The 20,111-nt window shown below is 35.5% G+C and overlaps 1 protein-coding gene across 1 annotated transcript; it reads right to left on the minus strand.

The window, feature by feature from the left end:
- Positions 1 to 1,913: 1,913 nt before the first annotated feature.
- On the minus strand, positions 1,914 to 19,514 carry adam8b (ADAM metallopeptidase domain 8b). Its single transcript, XM_065253648.2, has 23 exons — positions 19,365 to 19,514; positions 18,458 to 18,558; positions 18,271 to 18,377; positions 18,096 to 18,174; positions 17,079 to 17,155; positions 16,753 to 16,945; positions 16,608 to 16,670; positions 16,452 to 16,523; positions 15,594 to 15,763; positions 13,790 to 13,871; positions 13,560 to 13,696; positions 12,881 to 13,058; positions 11,086 to 11,175; positions 8,590 to 8,785; positions 7,670 to 7,772; positions 7,271 to 7,442; positions 7,105 to 7,185; positions 6,935 to 7,019; positions 6,720 to 6,834; positions 6,466 to 6,625; positions 6,167 to 6,214; positions 5,671 to 5,745; positions 1,914 to 3,679 (listed from the first exon to the last, which is right to left on the minus strand). The coding sequence occupies exons 1-23, from the start codon at positions 19,408 to 19,410 to the stop codon at positions 3,620 to 3,622; spliced, it is 2,490 nt and encodes an 829-aa protein (XP_065109720.1). The 5' UTR covers positions 19,411 to 19,514; the 3' UTR covers positions 1,914 to 3,619.
- Positions 19,515 to 20,111: the final 597 nt, after the last annotated feature.

The raw sequence follows: 20,111 nt of genomic DNA on the forward strand, positions 1-20,111 counted from the left end.
GTTTAAAATACAATTATGCCACTGTGTCAGTATTATTGAGTATGTCACCTGTCTATTACTCAGCTGCCAGGTATTGAATCACAAAATCAAGACAAGCATGGACACTCATTTTATCAGCTTATCCTCCCACAGGAATCCAGATTTTTTCTCTTCTTCACCCACAGGTTTAATAAAGCATGAATCAGAAGGAGTCATCAAGGTTTACTGTACATGACATGAGTCAGTGATTCTTCAATGTTTGGGAATTGTAGTCTGATTGTAGTCGGACCATTGTGATATTAACAATATTTAGTATTAGTTTAAGTATAAAACACAACTCTAACCCTGATGTCAGCAGCCACAGCAACATTAAAGATTAATTAAGGGGAAAAGATTTTCTTTAAATACATTTACATTTATAAATGACTGCACCAAATAACATTATTTACATTTGAACTTTTTCAATAACTATATGTCAGATTACAAAATAAATTTTGTTAGCATATAAATTATATCTATATATAATTATGTTCTTTTATATGCTTTATTAAAAAACATGGATATCGGTATACCTCAAAGGTACACATCTGTACCAAAATTGTACAAACAGCGGGTAAACTTTCTTCTCACCATTCTTCTCAGTTCACATATTTCTGAAGGTGCTATTGATACTCACTAAAAACAGTTGGGTTAAAAATAACCCAATAAATAACCCAATGGTGGGTTACTATAGCACCGACCCATTGTTGGGTTATTTTAACCCAATGCATTGGGTAGAAAGTTTTACCCAATTAGTTGGGTTATGAAATAACCAATTTGTTGGGTTATTTTTGCAATGCTGTTTTAACCCCATTATTATTATTATTATTATTATTTATTACTATTATTTGCTTTATAAATAAATAATTCAAAACTTACAAATACATTTATAATGCTTTAATTTCATTTAGTCATTTGCACCTGCATTTAAATGTATAAATACAGACATGTATAGAAGCATAAATACATACACACATACATACATATATAAATACATAAATAAACAAAAACATAAGAACAAAACAAATCTACTCAATCTTATCCAACTAAAAACTGCTTAAAAGCATAGTTCACACATTTTGTCATCATTTTCTCCCTCTCATGTTGTTATAAACCTGTATATAAGTCTTTACTTTGATAACCACAAAGGTATATTTCAAAGAATGTTTAAAAAATAAAACCGATCATGAGCCCCATTCATTTTCATAGTATTCTTTTTTCCTACTATGACAGTCAATGGGGCTCATGATCTGTTTGGTTTCAAACATTACTCAAAATATCTTCCTTTGTGGTCATCAGAACAAAAAAATGTGTACAGGTTTGTAACGACAGGAGAGGAAGAAAATTATGACAATTTTCATTTTTGGGGGAACTGTCCCTTTAATAAGCAGGTGACAGTGTGTTCATGAAACATCACATGGTACAAAATGTATTGTGTGTTACAGAAACTACTTAACAGTAGTGAAAGGCTTGGGATACTCTGTATAAAATGTAAAAAAAATATTAAAGCACATGTCAACTGCTGGTCTTGCTCCAGGGCCATGCCTCCCCACGATAACAAAGGCTTGTGATTAGTCAAATTCATCCCATAGCAGAACATGGGGTCTTCGTCATACCTCCTCCTCCAAATACTGAATTATGTTTGTTTTCTGACATGAAGACAGAATTTTCACAATGTAAATATGCACACATAAACAGGTTAAAAAAAATGATAAATGATACTTACAGGTTGCAAATTAATAAATGTTTGCTTTGCCTCTTGGTACTGTAGGAAGGCTGAACCATCTTGCTGGCCATTTTGTAAGGTTTTTAATGCAACATCTCCAAGAATGTCTACATTTAAAGAAAAGAATAATTAATTAAATCTCAAAGCAAACACATCTGGCACGCTGAATAAATACTGTACTTTGACAGTAGATGGCGCTGAATTGCAAATTCAACCGTTACCGGGGTTACAGTATACAGTAGTAGACGTGCAGCGCTTTATCAGGGATTATACTGAAGTAAGACGACAATAAAATGCCATCGAGTCATTTCTTAAGACATTTACATTCAGAATCACATTTATATTACAGCTCTGTGTCTATAACACAGACCGGCTAAAAAAATTGCAATGTCTCTCTACGTTTATGATTGCTTAAAAACGCGTTTGGCATCGATAACAGTTAATGAATGGAACAGGTGTAACGGACAAAAACTAGACAACAGCGTTTTTGTACACTTATTTAAACGTGACTGATAGTTTACTGTGTGTTAGAGCTTAAAGACACTTTGTAGCAAAATAAAACATTACACAGAGATATATATTTTAAAACGTACCTCTCGTGTCTGTCCGCACTCAGCAGTGGCACCGGTCAACCGTTGAAATTCAAAATGCGTGACGTGAGCCCGATTTTAACCCAACTCTCTGGGTTGTTATGGAAATAACCCAATACAAGCTAGGAATAACCCAACAGAACAACCCAATACGTTTAACCCACCTATTGGGTAAAACAAATAACCCAACGGTTTTTAGAGTGTATGAAATATTCGCCATATGTTTGTAATAACCAATGCAATCCAAAGAAATTAAACCACAGATTTCCAAACATTATGTGTAAAGATTTAAAAAAGGTATTGAATATGCTTACTGAAATGTATTTATTACTTTGTACAAAAGCCTTGGTTGGTAATGAAAGCCTTAAGATGCCTCATGTATGGAGAAACTAGTTGCATGCATTGCTCAGGTGTGATTTTAACCCTTTAATCCTTCCACACAAACAGTTTTCACTTCTTGAAAGCTCTTTGGTCCTCTTCTATGAACTCTGACCTTTAGGTCTTTCCATAGATTTTAATTCAAGTCAGGATATTGGCTTGGCCATTCTAGGAGCTTTACTTTCTCTGAAACCAATTGAGAGTTTCCCTGACTGTGTTTGGGTCAGGGTTTACCCATCATGAGATGTTTCTTGCATGACACCTTGGTAATGAGACACTACTTTATAAGCTATCAGTTGGGACTGAACCAGCTGTTATTATTTGCACTGACAGGGGGCAGGATTGCTTTCTGACTGCCTTGGTTTTCTATATCATTTTGCCTGATTTCTTTGCATGGGTTGTTATCAACGTGGTAAAAAATTCATGTCAATAGCACCTTTAGAAATATATTGAATAATAAAATCTTGACGTGTTAATTGACAACTTTTGTACATTTATTTTGGGAGTGTAAGAATTGTCATTTAAAACTTTTATTATTTTATTTAAGGAATAAAAAAATCACCTTTATTAAGATTTAAATATGTACATATCTAAAGAATAGTCTGTAACTCATAAAGCAGTTTGGTCTTTTGAATATATTCCTAATCACATGTCCAGATTTGTAATAATAAAACATTATAATAAATAAAAATAAAAATATTATAAATATTTTCCATGTATCAGACATGAATTCAAGCATTTTTAAAGCATTGTCAACGGCAGCTCACAGTCCAAGCTTAAACAAACAGTGTGTATGTGTTTTATAGGGCTGGGCTTAAAACGCACTTTGTGATTCAGCTCCCCACAGACTTTAACACTGAAGGACTGTAATCTGTTCAAATGAATCACGCGATGATTTCACTCCGGCTCATCTTCTTGGGATGGTGGGAGGTCGTAACGCCACCTTCACTGCGTCTCCTGTGTCCATCTGAGAAGTAAAAACAGTTCACTAATGGAAGTACATCAGAAGCTGTTTATCACACAGAATCACATACTGAACATATTGTACAGAAGAGATCAAAATTAGAGAACAATTAATTAAAACGTCTTGTTTTTTCTAAAAATAATGGTATCTTCAAAATTCAAAATTGGAAGGATATTAATTGTGCACTCTAAGAAAAGATGTGTTAATTTTAACACACTGTTTTGTGTTATCATATTTATGTGTTATTTCTTGTTGATTTTGAGTTCAAATAAATAGAAGGGACAACAGAAGATGTGTTGTTCCAAAAATAACACAGAGATGTGTTGTCCTTAACTAGACACAAGATATGTTACTTTAACACATTCGTTTTAGGAGTGTGGGTATACCAATATTCTACTAAAGCATTTGAACTGTGGAAAAGATATTGTGAGAAAAGTGTACAAAGATCCCACCAGAGCGGTCACAAATGTGCTTGACCCTTACTTCGAGGGTCAGATAAAATTTTTTAAATATGATGCGGACCAAACTTTAAAAATTCAAGTGTTACTGATAAAGTTAAACAAAAAAGGATTAATAATGTTCACCCTGCACACAGTGTTTTGACTGGAACACCCTGAAATACATCACTTCCGGTCACCGTGTCACATGCGGGGCAGTTGCACAAGTGTCTTTTTATCCATGCATCCAAAGCTCAAATTGGATTTGACAATAACGCACCCGCAGATGGCTGGTACCCCACTCAGCCCCTGTCTGACACTTCTTCCGGTTTATCGGCAAGCATTTTTCATGTACAGTGGAAAGGCGGCTGAAAGTAGCCACGCTGATTTTAAATCAAAGAAAGATGACCGGGCCTGATAAAGGATGGCTTGTCCTGGCTTAAGTCATTCAAAACAAGTCCTCTATCCTTTTTATTTTTGACAACTGTAACCCTGAAACATTTTAAGTTGTAATCTGCCTTTGTGTTACAGTGGTAACTGTTTTCAAATTTCCCACAAAGTAAAGTTTTTTGTTTAAAGGGACACTTCACCCATTTGCATTAAGCTTTGTATAGTTAGAACCCCAGACATGTTTTTGAATGGTCGTGCATCATTTTCTCAGTTTACACTGAGACAGGAGAAATACAGATTTCAGTGTTGCACTTCCTTCTTTCAATGATGTAAAAATCATCATTTTGCTTCATTGAAAGCAGGAAGTCCAATATCTTTGTTGAGGGGGTGAGACTACAAACACCCCTTTTCTCGGTCAAATAGGCACCAAATTCGAAATGTATGTTACATTTCTACTACAAATATGACGCACTTTCAATAAAGATTATTGTTTCTATGGGTGAAATGCTCCTTAAAGTGCCTTATTGTTTAGGTTATATTGTAAAACACACCACTGGTATACCCACACTCTTAACTCAGATATTGTCTTTACTTAAACAATGAAGTAAACAACACTAATATTTTGTTTTGGCTTAATTTTAGTTCACTAAACTTTTAAGCATACATAATTCATTAAACTAAAATACATATGTAAAATGAAATGAAATTATTAGTTGATGTTCTGACTGAGGAATACCCATAATCCTTATAGGCTTATATAGATATTTCTTAATAACATGTCATAAAGGTTAAAGCTCTTATATTATTAATGTTGTTTTGTTTAAAATTAAATTTACTGAATTGAATTCAACTTAATAGTTATTTTATAAAACATATCCTAAAAAAATAATGTGAACCAATGCTTTTAAGTAAAGACTACTAATGCCAACTTGATTTGTTTGCTACACCCAAAGGTTCTATGTTAATACAACTTAACCTGTTTAGTTTCACCCTGTGTAAAAGCTAAAACGATTTAGTGCAATGGGTTTCCACGCAATTTTCTAGTAACTAACTAATTCGGATTAAAAGTGCACAGCTAATATTCCTTCAAACTTTGAATGATTAAGTTTTAAAAACTGTATGTGTTATCAAAGCAAACTAATTCACTTCAAGAGAAAAGTAACTAACTTGATCTGTCTTAAAGGATCCTTTTGCTAGAGATGGTTTCAGTGGAGGAACAGGTGGAGGGGTTGACTTGATGCCCTACAAATACACAAACATAACATCAGCTCTGTTCTATGACTTAATAAGCTGCTTTCTTTTGTATCACAGACCGCGTCATAGATAAAGTGATCCTCACATTAAGAAATTTGGCTTACAATTGATTTGTAGTCAAGTTTAACCATAATAAATAAGCATACTGCTAAGCTGATAAAGCAATACTTCTTGCACTAAATTCCTGTTTCGATTGAAATGGTGTAACCACATCAATAATGCTTTTTTTTGTTTCCATAAAAGGCAAAGCCTGAAGTATAAATGATGACCGAACTGAAATTTTTTTTTTGGTGAACCGTACCATAATATCATTCATTGTATTAGTTTTTAACAGATAAACAAACAAACAATATATTTAAATAGATGAATTAATTTCTTAATAAATTCAAAAGATGTGCCATTCAATCACCTGGGTTACTAGGGTCTGCCGTGGCTGGGTTACAGGCTTTTTAGGAGGCTGCAAACAGAATAGAAGAAGAAAAATCATTTCATGTTTTCTGACAAAAAATACATTGGTAACACTTTATAATAAGGGTTCATGAATCATAATAAACTATGATGCCAATGTAATTTTACTTTATCATAAACAAATCGTTATATTTTCTGAAATATGGGTAAAAAAATATTTAGTTACATACAAAACAAAACTTTATACTGCACGTTAGGCATTACAGTAAATAAAAGGTATTATTATGAAGGTTTTCTAACTGGAGGGGCAGGACGTGTCGGAGTCGTTCTAGCAGTTATTGGGGTGCAGGGTCGAGTCACAGAGCTTTCCATGAATATGGGTTGGCTGATTTCGGTGGGGTTCCTCCTGACAGCGCTGCTTTTATGAAGAAGAGTCAGCTGTCCTGATGATAACTCTTTGCTGTATACAAGCAGACAAGCATAAGAATACTGACGGACACAATGAGCTGTTTTTTTTATAAAAAAGAAAATGCAGTATACAGTCAGCTACTCACGTCTTGTGACTGATGGCTTTTCTCCTTTTATAATAATACACTCCAAAAACTCCAAATACCAGCAAGAGAAAAATGAATGCAGCAGCAACACAGATGCCAACCACCCTTACCCGTTCTAAACCGTTGGATGAGAGTCGAGTGAGTTAAATTATTAAATTACTACAGGTTATTAAACACATTTAGGAATTTTTAGAAAAGATGAGCTATCTTCTTACTGTGTGCCAATTCAGAATATTTCACATCGCAGTATGGTGGCGCCCAACCAGGGTTACAGTGGCATTGCTTCTTATGATTACAAATCTGCATAAATGATAAATCATAACACTCATACAGCTTTTCATGTTATGAATTATAAATATGTGCAATAAAACAGATTTACACTTGCCCCTCTTCCATTGCATTTCAGCGAACAGTTTTCATTCCTGCCATAAACATTCAGGTCTTGGCACATAAAATCATAGCAAACCTGTTGAAACGTAAAAGAGGAAGGCGTTGTATTTTTGGCTCTTTTACAAAATGCACACCTGCTGTAATAATCGTTGCATGCTTACCTTGTTGTCTCCACATTTTGTTCCAGTAGGCACCATGCTGAGGGTGTCTTCCTCTGTCCAGTCTCCAGCTATGTTACATGTTACCCCTGTAAAGGTTTTGATGATAGCTTTCCTACCTGTAACAGGGTATTCGTTTCCTCCGTAGCAAAATATCTTTCCACAAAACATGTTTCTGTATGAAGAAAAAGGGGGAAGGTTTAAAAGCACAGACAGAAAGCTTTGCCTAGTAAAGTATCACATTACTATGAACCAAAAGCATTCAAAAATCTACACTATTTTCAACCCGGCCTTTGGGTTAAATTAACCCAGAAAATGTTTATATTTGACACAGAATGGGTTAAAACGACCCAGCACAGGTTAAATTTCAACCCAACAGGAAAGGAAAATACTTGAACTTACTCTTTGGTACAGGCTCTGTAACCATTTTCTGTCTTTCCGCAGTGAGAATCATTTTTGCCGAATGTGTTTCGGACAAAACATGCATCAGGTGCCTTTACGGCCTCTAAAAAAATAAACAGATATGCAGGTGGAAAACATTAACAAAGCCTGAAAAAACTTAATCTAAGCTAAGCTCTGACTAAATTGGGGTGGGGTGAAATGAACTTGACCCTTGGACGGGTGTTTCAATAACTGTTAAAGTGTCTTTTAAAAGAAAAAACTTTAAAGGTGTCAAAGAAGACATTGTTCTCTACATAGAAGACTTTATTGAATGCAAAAATTATCCAGAAACGTTTTTACATGTCCATTTACAACCCAAAGATTTGTCCCCAGAATGAAATGGTTTATTATTACCTTATTTGAAAGGGTCATGAATAATAATGTTGAGCTCTGCTCTCATTGGTTGTTTCACTGAGCAGCTCAATTCAGTATTTCAGTGTGTGTGTGTAAACAGACCTTATTTGTTTTTAGCCTGTATCAAATACAAATATACAGAATTTGAGGAATAATCTATTTTTTGAAGATTGTTAATGAAGTGGTAAGTTTTGTAACGTCAATGGTAACGTCAACTTCAGCCTAAACACTAGCATATAACATTAACTAGCTATAGCGCTAGCTTACCGGAAACAACTTTTAGCATTGTAACAACATTGTATTTAATTTAATGCATAATTTAATGTTGGGGCATACATCTTGACTGGTGTTATGTTGAGATTGGCCTGTTTTCACGAGGTTTACATAAGAAAGAGAAAACAATCGTGTTTGAGGCTCACATTATACCATAACTATGTACAGTACTCATTATTATTCATCTATGCCTAGTTTTAGCTTCTACAGCACCTTTAAGTCGTAATTTACTGTTTTAGACTCTATAAATGTACCTGCTCCCCAAAGACTTTGGCAATGCTGGAGGTGAGAGGGACATCGACCATTGTAACAGTAACCCTGATGAAAATTGCAGGGAATGCCATTCATGTTAAACTCATTTTCCGGGCAATGCTCTGACAGTCCTGTGCAGTACTCTGCAAGATCACACTCGTTTGCAGGCTCACGGCACAAACTCTCAGCATCTTTAATCTGACAAAAGAGAAAAAAACACAGCAAATACCAATCACTGTCAACAACAGTCTGCCAACAGTAATACAGAAAGCAGAATGGGACAAATATTCCTGGCTCAGTCTTACAGCAGACAACATTTGAAATGACTAACACATTACCAAGAATTTCTAACGCCGCATTCACACGGGGCGTAAGCGTTGACGCTTCCCATTCACTTTTAATGGGTGACGTCAAGCGTTGGCGAACTGAATTGTGGATCCGTCGGCGCCGTGTCAGTGCCGTTGCTCGCGGCAGAAGTTGAACATTTCTCAACTTTTCAAGCGGCAACGCGTGCGTCAGCCAATCATATCGCCTTATGCAAATAACCTAGGCAGAGCCAGCCAATTACGTTTATGGAAGACCGGAGCTTGTGTTGCGGCCACAGTGATTGGCTGTTGGCCACGCTTCAGACAAGCCTTCCGTTAAGCGTTAACGCTGACGGACCGTGTGAATGCGGCGTAATGGTGGTTTACTCATTTACTCACTCTCAAGTTGTTGCAAACCTAAACTCAAAGGAAGATTTTTGTAATCAAGCAGGAAAAATTTAAAAAAAAAAATGGAAGTCAAAGATGCTCATAAACTGTTTGGTTAGAAAAATTGCCCCAAATATTTTCCTTAGTGTTCAGCAGAACAAAGAAATTTGTACAGATTTATAGAACTTGATGAGTAAATCAGGGCTTGATATTAAGCATTGTCATGTGCTTGTCCTTCAGACAAGTCAATTTGTTATGCACATGTCCAAGTAAAAAAGTTACTTGCCCAGAGATAAAGATGTTCATTTGGTTATACCTGACTGGTATACAACCAAGGCTATATCACAAATAAAGCAGTTATTTTTATTATTTATTTCTTTTTTCATTGACATTTCAGTTTTTCCCACAGATTTACAGTTTATTTGTGGTGGCACTTTCAATGGGGGATGAGTGAATTATGGGTAACTAAGTTACAAAAATGTTGGGCACACTGCCACGCACATTCTGTGTTTGTGTGCGCAAGAGTGGCGGACGTGCGCACTTGGTGCCCGTGGTACAGAACCTGTCATGTGATAGAGAGGTAGTAAAAAATGTGAAGTGAAGAAATCTATTTGTGGCAGTCAGTTTAGATTTGTGGCAGGCTTTTTTGTGGACGGGTAACTTGTCTGAGAAATGATGACAGAATTTTCATTTTGGGTGAACTATCCCAAAAAACCATACTGTTTCATTTCTAAACCCATGCTGGCATTATGTAAAAAAAAAAACTACACACATTCCCAGACTTTAAACCAAACAAACGAATTAGGGAAGCAGACACACGCCCAAGACGGACTCAGGAAATGAAGGCTGGACTCCTGAAGCTGGATTCCCTTCCAGATACTGACTGTATGTTTAAGGTCAGCAAAACACTGAAGGCTTTTTAGGCGTCACCTTTAGCCCTGTTTGACACTCAAGTGCACTAAGCAGATATCCAAGCATTCCTTCTCACTGACCTCAGCTCTGCAGCCTGCAAGGAATTTTGCATTTAAAAGATGTCTGATAGCCGTCTAAATAAAGCTCAGACGTCTAAGCTAAAATAAATCAGATTTGGGCTGTCAATGAAAATGTAATCGACGTCTTACCGTAGCCCAAAAATAAATGAAATAAAGAAATAAAATCAAACATCTTGCAACCACTGTAGACTTCTGCATCTCACAAGTTTTTGGCAAAATCGACATGTAACCAAATTCAAGTTTATTTTGTCTGAAAGTGGGTTACTCATAGCCAGACTATATTGGGTCTATAGACGGTTTCATCGGACGCACGTGATACACGTCTGGATCCGAACTTTACCTCCGGTTTCGTTTTTTCAATGGTCTGACTAGTTGCTAAACTAATCTCTTGAACAAATGCCTTGTCGAAAATAACAAATGTTTTGGCTTCCTAGGTAATCTATGTGTTGTTTTTTGCTTGTTATATAAATAAACTACGTTTAAAGTACTTTGTTGTTATTTATTATTAGAGGAGTTTACCGGAAGTTATGTGCGGACCGCGACAGCCGCTTGTTTATGTTGTTACTGTTGAAAGCACAGTATATGGTTGAAACCGTCTATAGTTAGCCCAGATGGTAAAAGCTCCCTACCATGGCTTAAATGATTCATACCACACTCACAAAATAATTCCATCGCATTTCTTTAAAAAAAAGTTCTTGAGTTATTTTAGCATTCCCTACATACAGTTTACCCGTTTTGATACATTTGACCCGTATTCACTCTCAGCTGTCTGTCTTTGGGGGAACATGCAGGACATACAGTATCTGAACATTACCTTGCAATTCTCACAGCAGTCTCCTTGAGCGCACTGTGAGCCGTCAGTGAGCCTGCAGGTTGTGGCATTACAGCACAGATTTTCACATTCCTTTAATAAAAGAGCAAATCACATTAGTCATCAATAGGATGAGTCAGGTGTAAGCAGTGGCGGCGTTTCACAAAAACCTAGGGTATGGCAAAAATTCTTCGTACAAGGCCATTCAAATAACTAATCTATGAAACCACATTATACTCCACCAACCTGTACAAAGTCATACTACGATTGCACGGATGTGCACTTACTGACAACAATATGGTGGCAATACAAATAAAAAACAAAAATAGAAATCATGGTTGTTTAAAATGCTTTTCAAATGTTGTAATTCTTAACTAAGTGCAACTCCAGCAACAGATAAACTAAAACAAGATAATATCAAAACATACTGTAACATCCCTTCACAAATCTTGTCATGACAACTGCCAATAAACACTTATAAACCCACAATAAAGACTTTTAAATGATGTGATAGAGCACACATAGTTAACCAACTAAGACTAAAACACTAAATAAAACTCTTAGTAAAACAGGGCTAAATGCAAAACCAAGTCTTACCTTTTGTCGTTGTGCAGTTTTTATTCCACAAGTGGCCATATTCAAAAATGCGCGCAAATAATTAATACAATTCACTTCGACTGCGCTACAATTTCCCAGTGGAAGAGAACAAATCATATTAACGTTACTTCTGGAATAATGTATGCAATATGCATAGCGCGAGTGTGGGGGAGAACCGAGTCTGTTTGAATGTTAAAACAAAAAAAAGGATTTTACTTGCCAAAATAAAGATTATAAGAGCAGCGGTCATCATGAGACCTCCTGCAGGGACTTCAAGCTGCGCTGCAAGAACGAGAGGCTGATGACATCAAAGTACCACGAGGGTGAGGCGAGAAATCATCGGAAGACTTTGCTTTCAAACAGCTCTCGCGGCACATTGATGTCATCTGCATGTCGGTTCCTGTATTAAACTTTAAAGGGACACTCCACTTTTTTAAAAAATATCCTCATTTTCCAGATTAGAGTTAAACAAGTGATTTTTTCCTTTAAGCATGGCTTAGCACAATTCAGTAAATCTGATTAAACCATTAGCATTGTCAAAAAAATAGTTTTCCTATTTAAAACTTGACTCTACTGTAGTTACATCGTGTGCTAAGACCCACGGAAAATTAAAAGTTGCGATTTTCTAGGCAGATATGGGTAGAAACTAATTCCGGGTTATAGTCAAGGCCATATCTGCCTAGAAAATCCAACTTTTAATATTCTGTCGGTATTAATACACTATGTTACTACAGAAGTTCAAGTTTTAAATAGGAAAAATATCGAAACTCTTTGGTTATTTTTTACTGCGATGCTATTGGACTAATCAGATTCAATGGATTATGCTAAGCTATGCTAAAATTGGTACAGCCAGACCTGGAGAGCAGCTGAATGGATTCCAAAACGGTAAAAATCAAATGTTTAACTTTAGGGGAGCTGGAAAATGATCATATTTTCAAAAAAAGTGGAGTATCCCTTTAAGGCAGAAGTATGGTCCACTTTTCACACATAACTTAGGGTCCACATACAGTGCACGTTTAGCACAGTTTAGAATTTACATAGTTTAAACAGAGACGACAACACGGCATTATCAAAAACCCAAAGTTTGCATTACAAAGACCTCAAAACGTTGTGTAAAGGAATAGCCAAACTGAATAAAAACTTTCCGGTTTACGGAAATCATTGTTGTGTCAGCCTCTATGAGACAGGGTGTGTGCAGTACCTCCACGTTTCCACAGTCACATTCCTCTCCCGGGTCCAAGAAAGCATTGCCGCACGCTGGCCCGCTATAAAGTTTGTCTGAGCTGGGAATGTCCAGCAGGCAACTTGGGTTGGCGTTATCCAGAAACATACTGAGCTGCTCCAGACTGCAGTCACTAAACCGGTCCGGAAACAGGTTGCTATACATATAATAAGATCAGGTAAAGGTCATTTCCCAACGGCTCAGCAATGTTGTTATAAAGCTAAGCTGTGTTTTGTGGCCTGTTTTTAAGTTAAGTTATTAAAGAATAGATGGATGGTATTTAATGTAACGCCCCATTCAGACAGCCAACGACAAGCAGTAGCAGAACGACGCGAAACTGGGCGACTTCCGGCGACACGAACAAAAGTGACCGTTGGCGACAGAATGTAGGCGCGATTAGCGACGGAGTCGCGCGACAAAAGTTGAGAAAAGTTTAACTTTATGCAAATTAGCAGCGAGTTTCACGAGCGACTACCAATGGGAGTGAAGTAAGTGGAGCACTGATTTGTTGTTTACAACATGGGGTAACGTCACACTACTATGCAACCAGAAGTGGGAACGCCCACAAGTGACATCAACCACCAGCGGCAGGCGATGAGCAGCGATAACATCGCTGGCTGTCTGAATGCGGCGTAATGTATGCAGTATGCAGTCTTACCCAACACGCTCTGTCATGATACAGATGGAGTTGGTAGAGTCACATGTGCAATCATCTGTATCATGGGACATACCCATGTTGTGGCCCATCTCATGTGCAATAGTGGATGCTAATCCCAGTGGGTTTTGGTTATGATCCTGAAAGAAATAACACAACATAACCATTTCTTTCTTTTTAACATGTTTTAATACAACTATTTTTCTTGTTTTAATAACTATAACAGATCATACCTGGTTGATACCTGCTGAGTTTTCAGTGCACATTGCAAATTTGTCTGCGTAACCGACTGTGTCACCCAAAAAATCAATTCCACTGTAAGAAAAAATATACAACAAAACTGTGGAAATACAATATGGTAAATAAACACATTACATTTAAAATATATAATCTTGCCCTAAGCTGAAACAAATTTGCTGTCACATTGCTGTGTGGTCACATCTGCTTTGGTGTTGTTACATGAAGCATTATTTCAAATGGTTCAAAATATTTGAACTATGGCACATATTTATTACTTTAAAGGTGCCAAAGAATGCATTGAAATAATATGTTACATTGTTCTCTGATATCTACATAAGGTATGTGGCTTTATTAAGTGCAAACATTATCCAGAGATGGTTTTACATGTCCATTTACAACCCTAGGATTTGCACTTATTTGAATGGATCATGAATAATAATGTTGAGCTCTGCTCTGATTGGCTGTTTCTTAGAGCTGCTCATGTCAGTAGCTCTGTGTGTGCAAACAGACATTATGTTTGTGCCTGTACCAGACGGAGATAAAGAATTTGAGGAATAATTAATTGTTTGGAGATTGTTATTTGACGTTTCTGAGTGGTAAGTTTGTGTTTTTTTATTTAAGTATGGACCTGCAAAACGTAACTGTAACGTTAATAGTAGAACTTCACCCCCAAAACACCAGCATATAGCATTAACAAGTATTTAGCGCTAACTTAACAGTTTTTAACAACAACATTGTACTTAATTAAATGTATAATTTAATGTTGGGGGCATATATCTCAACTGTAACATCACAGTCGGTGTTATTTTGAGATTGGCCTGTTTTCCAGCTGTCAAGGTTAACATGAGAAGGAGGAAACAATCGCGTTTGATGCTCACGATATATTATTACCACGTTCAGAACTCTTATTATTCATCTATACCTAGGTAAATACAGTTTTACATTCTACGACACCTTTAAAGGTCTACTGTGTAGATTTTTAATGGCATCCATATAAAAATTCTTAAATTAAAATTTATTTTCTTGATGAGCAAAATGACCTAAGAAAATAAGTCTAGTTTTTAGACAAAAAATGAGACAAAATAAGTTGAAGAAATATTTTCTTATTCCACTGGCATATATATATATATATATATATATATATATATATATATATATATATATATATATATATATATATATATATATATATATATATATATATATATATTTATATATATAGACTTATTTTCCTAGGTCATTTTGCTCATCAAGAAAATACATCTTAATTTAAGAATTTTTTGATATTTTTACTGAAAACAAGACAAAAATACCAAGTAAAAAATTATTTTTGCAGTGTAAAATTTTGAATTGCAACCAACGACTCAGTCTACATCTCACCTCTTCCTTTCAAAACGCATAGAGAGGCAGTTGCCACCACAGGACAAACACGTCATCGTCTGAGACAACGTAGTGACAAAACACGCTTTATAAAGCAGTTTGTCCGTTTAGGGCTACTGTAGAAACATGGCGGCCCGAAATTGTGACTTTCATGTAAGGGGAACTGCAGTATATGTAAATAAAATGGCTCATTCTAAAGTAATAAAAACAATACAGATCATTAAGGGCTTTTTACACCACTAATAATATATTTGTGTATATTATATTGCATTTCTGTCAAGAGATCCTTCTAAAAGTTACACAATGCACCTTTAAGGTATTTATGTCTCAGCCATAGGGCTGTCATGAAGGTAAGTCAACATTAAATAAATGTAAATAATAACAGAAGTTTCTGTAAGTAGGTGCTGTGATACTCACGTCACAAACTGAGTGTTGTCATATTTGACCCGTGTAAGCAAACTTTTTTTTCTCCACTCGATAAACCGACTGAGAGTTTCATCTGAACTCACACTGACAACAATCTGATCGTGTGTGTTCCAAACCTCTAAACCCACCAGCAGAACCCGGATATTTAAAGGTCGATACAACTGGGACAGCAAATAAAGACATTAATTATATATAACACATTTCTGTTGTGCCATTTATATCTTTAACATACGAGCGGCTCAGATGCAAAAGCCTCTAAACACCACACCGAATGCTCTCGGCACGTACAGTATTATACATTTCATAGTTGTTGCTCCTTGTGGCAGGATCATGACAGTGCCACGTGTTTTGTGGGGTAGCACATGGCCTTTGTTGTGCTGTGTGCTTCCTTGTCTCGTCTCCTGACCCCGCCCCCATTTCCGTTACTTACCTTGTTATTGTTTCATGATTTTCACATGTTGCCCTTTTGATTTGCTCCCTTATTTGAAGCCCTTGTGTTTGCTGTCTTGTTTTGTACGTTTTGTGTGTGTAGTCAAACCAAACCAAATCTAGTCTAGTAAAGTAAAATCTATTGTAAAGTTTATTGTTAAGTCTAGTCTGTTTAGTGTCTTGTTTGCCAAGTTTGTTGTTTTGCCCCCTTGTGGGTTTTGTTTTCATTTTGTCATCAATAGTGTCTGTTAAACTGTCTACGCCTGGGTTCGTATCTGCATTTCCAGACAAAACATGCATTCATCAATTATTTTCACTTAAAATTTCGCATGTCAGACGCACCTAGAGGGTTTTGCATCTGAACTCTTCATATGTACTTATTTATTTTATTATCGGTTTACTTAATTAACTAAAATTTACCTTGTCAATGTGATTTCCAACCTCTAGCATTCTTTTTCTGATAGTGTCCATATTTGACCCATAGTTTGTATACTATGAATGTGAAAACATTTTGACCAACCATTATGAGGAGTTCAAATTCATCAAGCATAAATATTTATTAAAAAAGCTTCTTACCTCCTGATTATCCACCACCAGAAACAATTCCACAAATCTTGGGGTGTGAAAACGTTTCCTTTTCTGAGAACATATATCAACTGTTTAAAAATGAGTTTCGTATGCACTTTAAATTTGCTATAGTTTGACTGGAAAATGTTGTTACCCATCTGTTGTACTTTAAAGAGGCAAACACTGGCGGTTCGTGGTCGTAAAAGGTGATTTTTGATTCAGAAGAAGTGCTTCTCTTTTTTCTTTTCATCTTTAGATGTTCCTGCTTATAGATGGCATGATCTCCATCGCTGTGATTGGTCAGAGGCTCAATCAGGTACATTTGCTGTTTGACCCTAATAAAACCTCTATAGACAGAAGGGAGATATGCTTATATCACAAATCTTAATTTCCAATAGAAAGGTGAATTATATATAATGTCATACAAATATGACATAATATATAAAGTTAATATAATTTGCACATGCCATTACGTCATACCTGATCCCAGAACAGATTTCCACACTGACTGAGGAGTCCACCACGTCATCAATGTGGCCATGATAATAACAATTGTCCTGAATGAAATGAATTAAACACTTGTAGTTAATTTTTAAGCTTTATATTACCATTCTCTGTTTGCCCTAAGCCAGAGTCAATTATTTAGACAAAAAAAAAATGTTGGCAAGGCTTTAGACTGCACACTCAGGGAAACAATAAAGCGATTTATTATAGGGAGGCAAGTGATTCAGGTCATTTTGGGTCGGGTACATTTCTTTTGACCTCTTTCACATTTATTTTTTAAGAAACATTTACTATAGTTTTATTATGGTTAAAGCATAGTAACCATGTTTTTGGCACATAGTTTTACCATGGTTATTGTGGTGAGACCATAGTAAATATGTGGTAAATATAGGTTTACTATAGTATAGTAACTTTAAAAACACCACAGTAGTCCATTACTACAGTTTACTATAGTAAATACTACAGTAATAAAGTACTATAGTGTTTTTTTTCATGTAGGAGCTTCATTTCTCTTTACTTTCCAGACACGCCCTTTTACTGCTGCAGTTCTAGTTTTTTCCTAAATCGTGAGCTTTAAACTACATCAGTCCAGCAGCACACGCTCCAATGTTTTAAAATCTCGTTGACGCTGTATATATGGCATCATTGTGTGGTCCAAGTTCAAATATATATTGCTCTTCACACATACTGAACTTATTGGGAGAGACAGAGACGAGAAAAAACAAGTGAGCCCTAAGCGCTTTTTGTTCATATTGCACGTTTTTTAAGTGAATCATTTTGGGTTTGGTTCACTTAAAAGGAGTCTAAGACCACATGGCGTGTTCACAAATGGGCCAAGACCCAGCAAACTGCGTTCAGACCCTTGAAAAGTGTGAAAACACCCTTAAATAATATTTTCTTTTCAAAATGACAAAACAGATGTTAGCTTTTTCTTTAAACATATCTTCAACATGGCTGCTGTTTTGTGATTATTGAAATTTCATTTAGAGTTACCTTTAAATTTGGCTTGCTGCTTACAATAGATCCATCATCTTGATAGTAGATTTCAGTATAGTTTTGGGCAATGAGTTGACTGCATGTAAAAAAATGTAATAAATATTTGCACAAACCTACTTTATAATCAAACCGCATTGAAATAAAGTGTAGAGAATCTGCAAACATCACTTACCTGTTCTTCTCCAATCGAATCCTGTGATTTCTCCCTCCAAAGAATAAAAAATACGCAAGTTGATCAGGAAATAACTCTTGGTTTTGGGATCTTTTATTAGACTGGACCTGCGTGTTTATTATGCGTTAATTTTCACAAAAAACAACTATTGTAAAACTTAAAAATAACACAAGGTCTCATACAGTACCTGTTTGAAGAGGCTCCTGACAGAGACACTCAGTCTTTGAGGTCTCACCACATCAAACTCTTCTACATGAGGTAAAGTACAGACAACCCCTGATCGAAAACCTAATGAACAATAAGGAATAAAACACCAAAAGATGTTTCAATATGACAATTCTGAAATGATCAATTTCAAGTAAGTGATAAGTTAATCTGTGAAATATAAATACCAAATTAATAAAAATGTTTTTAGAAATTAAGTTTATTTAGGCCTATATTGGTAACACTTTACAGTATTCTTAAATATTAGTTAATGCATTAGTCAACATGAACTAACAATGAACATTACTTCTAAAGCATTAATTACTGTTAGTTCATTCATGGTAATTTTTTATATGCTAATAAGACTACACTTCAATAATTCACTAAATTAAATAGTTGTAACAGTTAACATTAGTTAATTCATAATGAACTAACATAAACAACTTCACTAATATTAACTAACATTAACCAAGATTAATATAATTGTTGATAAACTTGTTAGTTCATGCTAGCTTATGCTTTACTAATGTTTACAAATACAACGTTATTAATTGATAACGTTACCTTTGGTTTCTAGAAATGTATTCATTTAGTAGACAAATATTTCCTCTTAAGTGGAAAAACAATCAGCATACATAATACGTAAAAGTTATACGTATAATTTCCAATATTTTTATAATACTCTATTACAGAAATTATCTACTTCTTTTAATGCACAAACAGCACGCATTTCTACAATTAAACATTCCGAAAAGGTATATTGTACATTGTTCATATCATTAAATACATTGTTCATATCCAATTTACGTTGTATTAAAGCGACGGGACATATAAGCGCAAATATGCTATATTAAGAAGTGAAAAATGAAAATAATGAAATATCTACATACCACAAAGATAAAGAAAGCAAACAGCAGTGAAGGCAGAACAGCGCATTATACCTGTGCATTACTTGACATGTCTAACATGCCAAATGTAAAACTTGAGTTCCGCCCAAGTGGACACTGAACTACACAAAACACAATAGAACAAACCGCTAGAATAACCAGTGCACGAGACTGCGAGTGAAGAAATGGGCGGGGCTAAGCTATTATTTATATTGGTCTGAATAATAATTATTCACATTTATCTTATTAATTATGCATTCAATGCGTATTATATTCTCTCTGTGACATTTAAGTAAAAATTAATGTCAAAAAGCTAATAGTACTTTGAAAAAAGCATTGTCACGTGGTTTATCATTGTTTTATGGTTTGACCAATCAATCACAGAAATTTGTCATTACAAGTGAGTGGGCTATTTTAGTTAAAATAATACTGCTGGCAAGGTGTTTCGCTTTTATCTCACATACCAAGCTCTTGAATTACTAGGCTATATTAAATTATTATAGTTTTAGAGTCTATAGTTAAACACGAACGGTTAGAGGTTTGAGTCTCAGTCAACGTTAAGGATATTTGAGCCTTACAGCGCCCTCTATATGTGCATACAGATATAATTTAGTTAGAAAGATGTCGCTCAGTGTGAGAAAACGCACAACATCCCGTATGTGACATGAAGGTGACTCATAACATTACTGGAAACACACTTATGTCAGTAGATAGCTGATAAATGTAACATTCTGATGTAGCTTTACATTT

The sequence above is a fragment of the Paramisgurnus dabryanus genome, chromosome 1, assembly GCF_030506205.2.
Source record: "Paramisgurnus dabryanus chromosome 1, PD_genome_1.1, whole genome shotgun sequence".
NCBI classification, from domain to species: domain Eukaryota; kingdom Metazoa; phylum Chordata; class Actinopteri; order Cypriniformes; family Cobitidae; genus Paramisgurnus; species Paramisgurnus dabryanus.

Bases quoted from the DNA above. Each gene is read 5' to 3' on its own strand.
- adam8b (XM_065253648.2), bottom strand. From the start codon at position 19,410: ATGCGCTGTTCTGCCTTCACTGCTGTTTGCTTTCTTTATCTTTGTG. The intron at 16,671-16,752 runs GTAACAACATTT...ATATGTTCTCAG, and splicing joins CTTTAAAGTACAACAGATGG to AAAAGGAAACGTTTTCACAC. The intron at 6,835-6,934 runs GTAAGAAGATAG...CCAACGGTTTAG, and splicing joins ATATTCTGAATTGGCACACA to AACGGGTAAGGGTGGTTGGC.